The 2,925-nt window shown below is 44.4% G+C and overlaps 1 protein-coding gene across 1 annotated transcript; it reads right to left on the minus strand.

Annotated features, from left to right (window-relative positions):
- Positions 1-1,660: 1,660 nt before the first annotated feature.
- On the minus strand, positions 1,661-2,435 carry LOC142817160 (uncharacterized). Its single transcript, XM_075894224.1, has 2 exons — positions 2,183-2,435; positions 1,661-2,054 (listed from the first exon to the last, which is right to left on the minus strand). The coding sequence occupies exons 1-2, from the start codon at positions 2,319-2,321 to the stop codon at positions 1,750-1,752; spliced, it is 444 nt and encodes a 147-aa protein (XP_075750339.1). The 5' UTR covers positions 2,322-2,435; the 3' UTR covers positions 1,661-1,749.
- Positions 2,436-2,925: the final 490 nt, after the last annotated feature.

The following is a 2,925-nucleotide window of genomic DNA, read 5'->3' on the forward strand; positions in this document are numbered from 1 at the left end:
AGCCAACTTCTTCCACAGAAGCCTTCTTGTGCTAAACAAAAAAGCAAAGCACAGTTAGTAGGAAAGAAGGAAGCGACGTAACGTGACCCAAGTCTTGCAGTAGCACATGAACCTTTCCTTAGTACTTCATATGTGTAGCTTTCAGGGATAATTGCTAGGGATGTTCGATTATTCGAAAATTTTGGATAATGAATCAAACAGCACTGTATTCGGTTCCTAAGTCGAATCGAATTGCACATATTCTAAGTAACAAATATTCTTTTAATAATCGGCACTGGCGGGAGAACCCCAAAACAACGAAACAGCTACAAGTCATTCTTTCAATCCCTAATGTGACCTGTACGCAGCCCAAGCTTTTGCAAGACTACCTACACTATATTGATTGTCGAATGAATGCGCTTCTGAAAGCTCCATTCTTGCTCAATTTTTACTGCACTTTAGCTGTATCGCATTTATCAGCTCCTGTCTTCGTCTTGTAATAACCAAAGGTGGGAACTACGAGTGCTTGCAGCTTCACGACTAGCAACAGATACAAGTTTTGCGTTTGCGTAAATTGTTCTTGCAGATGTAAATTTCAACGCCCATTGTTATCCGCTTTTAGTGCGCAGGCCATGTTGTGATGACGGGTTGATCTGCTCCGTTACATATTTAGTTGTATCTGCAATGTTTGGTTGTAAATTGTTTTGTTTTTGTGTCCCAATTTTATTTAAAGTGAGGTGACAAAGTCTCACGTTGATAACGCTAGTCAATGCCGTAGTTGAACCTACAATTACAAAATGTTACGAATATTCTAGTTCCTGCTGCATACGAGATTACCTTAGTTTTCGTAATTGTGGTATTTTGAGTAGATTCAAACTGACTGTAATGGCCTTTGTCGAAAGTTTGTGACTATTTGTTTCAAATAAAATGTTCTGTTCTAAGGCTGTTTTGAAAATGGTCTACTTACTATTCAAACAGTATTCAATTACTATTTGTATTCTATTTGGTGCCATTACTATTTGACTCTTACTTGATTAGGTTCCGAAATTCACTATTCACACACTTCTGATAACTGCGAACGTTCTTTTTGTGCGGGAAGCATTATGTTGGAGAAGTTGAACATTGTGTAAATCACTCTTTTGGATCATAAAGCTTCACTAAGGAGACAGCCATATTCTAACCTGTCTTTGCATTGTAAAACATGCAGCTGCGCAACCTTGTTTGCTGACACGACGGCGCAGTCTAGGTTCAAAGATAGGGTAGCACGTGTCAAGAAGCATATCTCTTTTAACAATGAGCTGCACCATCTTGAAAAGTGGCAGTGCGAGAGAAATGCGGACAGACAGTGAAGACACAAGGACTGCAGGGCGAGACTTGCTAGAGATGTGCCTCAGAATAACAACATGCAATTCCCTCTAGTGCAAATTCTCAAGGCAGCACTACACTTGCAACATGGCTTGAGCTTGGAGGTGCTGCACCTTTTCGGCAAGACAGCGGTTGTGCAATGCCCAACACAAAAGCACCGTCGCTGTTTTTGAAGATCACTTGACTTAATGAAACATTACGAATGCCTTCGTTGTGTATATATGTGCGTGACTATACATACTGTTTGTGTGTATATGTAAACGTATATGTCACAGTCAGGCGCATAGCCAAAATTTTTTTTCAGTGGGGGGGGGCAGTAAAATGTAAATTGCTGGCAGTAAAATGTAGGCAACAATAACCATCGCCATTGTGAACTTCATGCGCCCTTATCTTGTTGGTGCTTGCCTAGAGTGAAACGGAATAATAAAAAGCTGCAAATAATTTTGGACATAGGATGACATACCGAAGTGCCCTGGTTTTTCCCACCAAGTCCTTCATTTCCGAGTATTTGGCGATGAAGAACCTTGTTTTTCGGGCGCTCCAAAGCTCTTCCACATCTTCAGCCGACGCGGCTGCTGCTGGAAATGCGGCTAAAGCCCCATCGCTGTCAACGTCGCCGTCGCAGGCAGGAGAAGGCGTCGGCGGTTGTGCCGGAGGGGGGTCATTTTCACGATTCCCTGCCATGAACCGCAACGTAACGCGCTTGCCGTCTGCAAGGGCGAAAACCAAGATTAAAAATACCGACATAGCATAAGCAATGCTACGAGGCTGTTTGCTGACCGACTACGACTCCTGGCCGCTAACCACGTTTTTTGGCAATGCATGCAGCCTGACTTACCTGATGCCTCATAGACGTAACCGTTGGCGTCCGTCATAAATGACCCGTCGGGATTGTGAAGTGCCTTAACTTCCTTTTGAACGCCCTGAACAACTATTTGCAACGTCGTCTGCTCTGGCCTTGGGGGGACGCCCGCCATGCTGCACTACTCTGCACCTGCTTTGGAGTGCGTGCACGCCGGTACAGAACTCGTCAGGAACTAGGCTTACACCTAGACAAAACGAGGGAGCCAGTGCAGAGGGTGCGACAGAGGGCGCGCGCTGCTCCGGCAAAACGAGGACGAAGGTGCTGCACCCTTTGAACTGGTTCAGCCGGTGCAGCCAAAACGAAGAGACCACTTGTGCCTGCCCAGTGTGCCTGCTAGATGAGCACGAAACGCCGGTCATCTGTGATAGCGCTGCCTACGTAGGAATAGGAGTCTTTGTACTTAGCTTTCAAGATGGGCAATTTTAGTGTTTGCTACTAATTTCAGAGATTGCCTTGTATTAAAAAAGTTGCTTGTAAAATGACGGCGTCACTTACGTAGGGTTAAATATAATTAAGTTTAAGCCTTTTGAAAACCTTTTTACGTTATTTTGTTGCATATAAGCTCTAAAAACGTAAAAACCTATTTGAAGACACCCCTACTTGAGTGGCGCCTCCACCTTAGTTCCGACGACCGCCGCTTTCTAAGTGACCGCCGAAATCCGGCAATGTGTATGGGTAGGGTACGAAGCTAGGTCGAAGAGACGTCCGAAAGGTAA

This window comes from Rhipicephalus microplus, chromosome 5 (assembly GCF_043290135.1).
Source record: "Rhipicephalus microplus isolate Deutch F79 chromosome 5, USDA_Rmic, whole genome shotgun sequence".
NCBI lineage: Eukaryota > Metazoa > Arthropoda > Arachnida > Ixodida > Ixodidae > Rhipicephalus > Rhipicephalus microplus.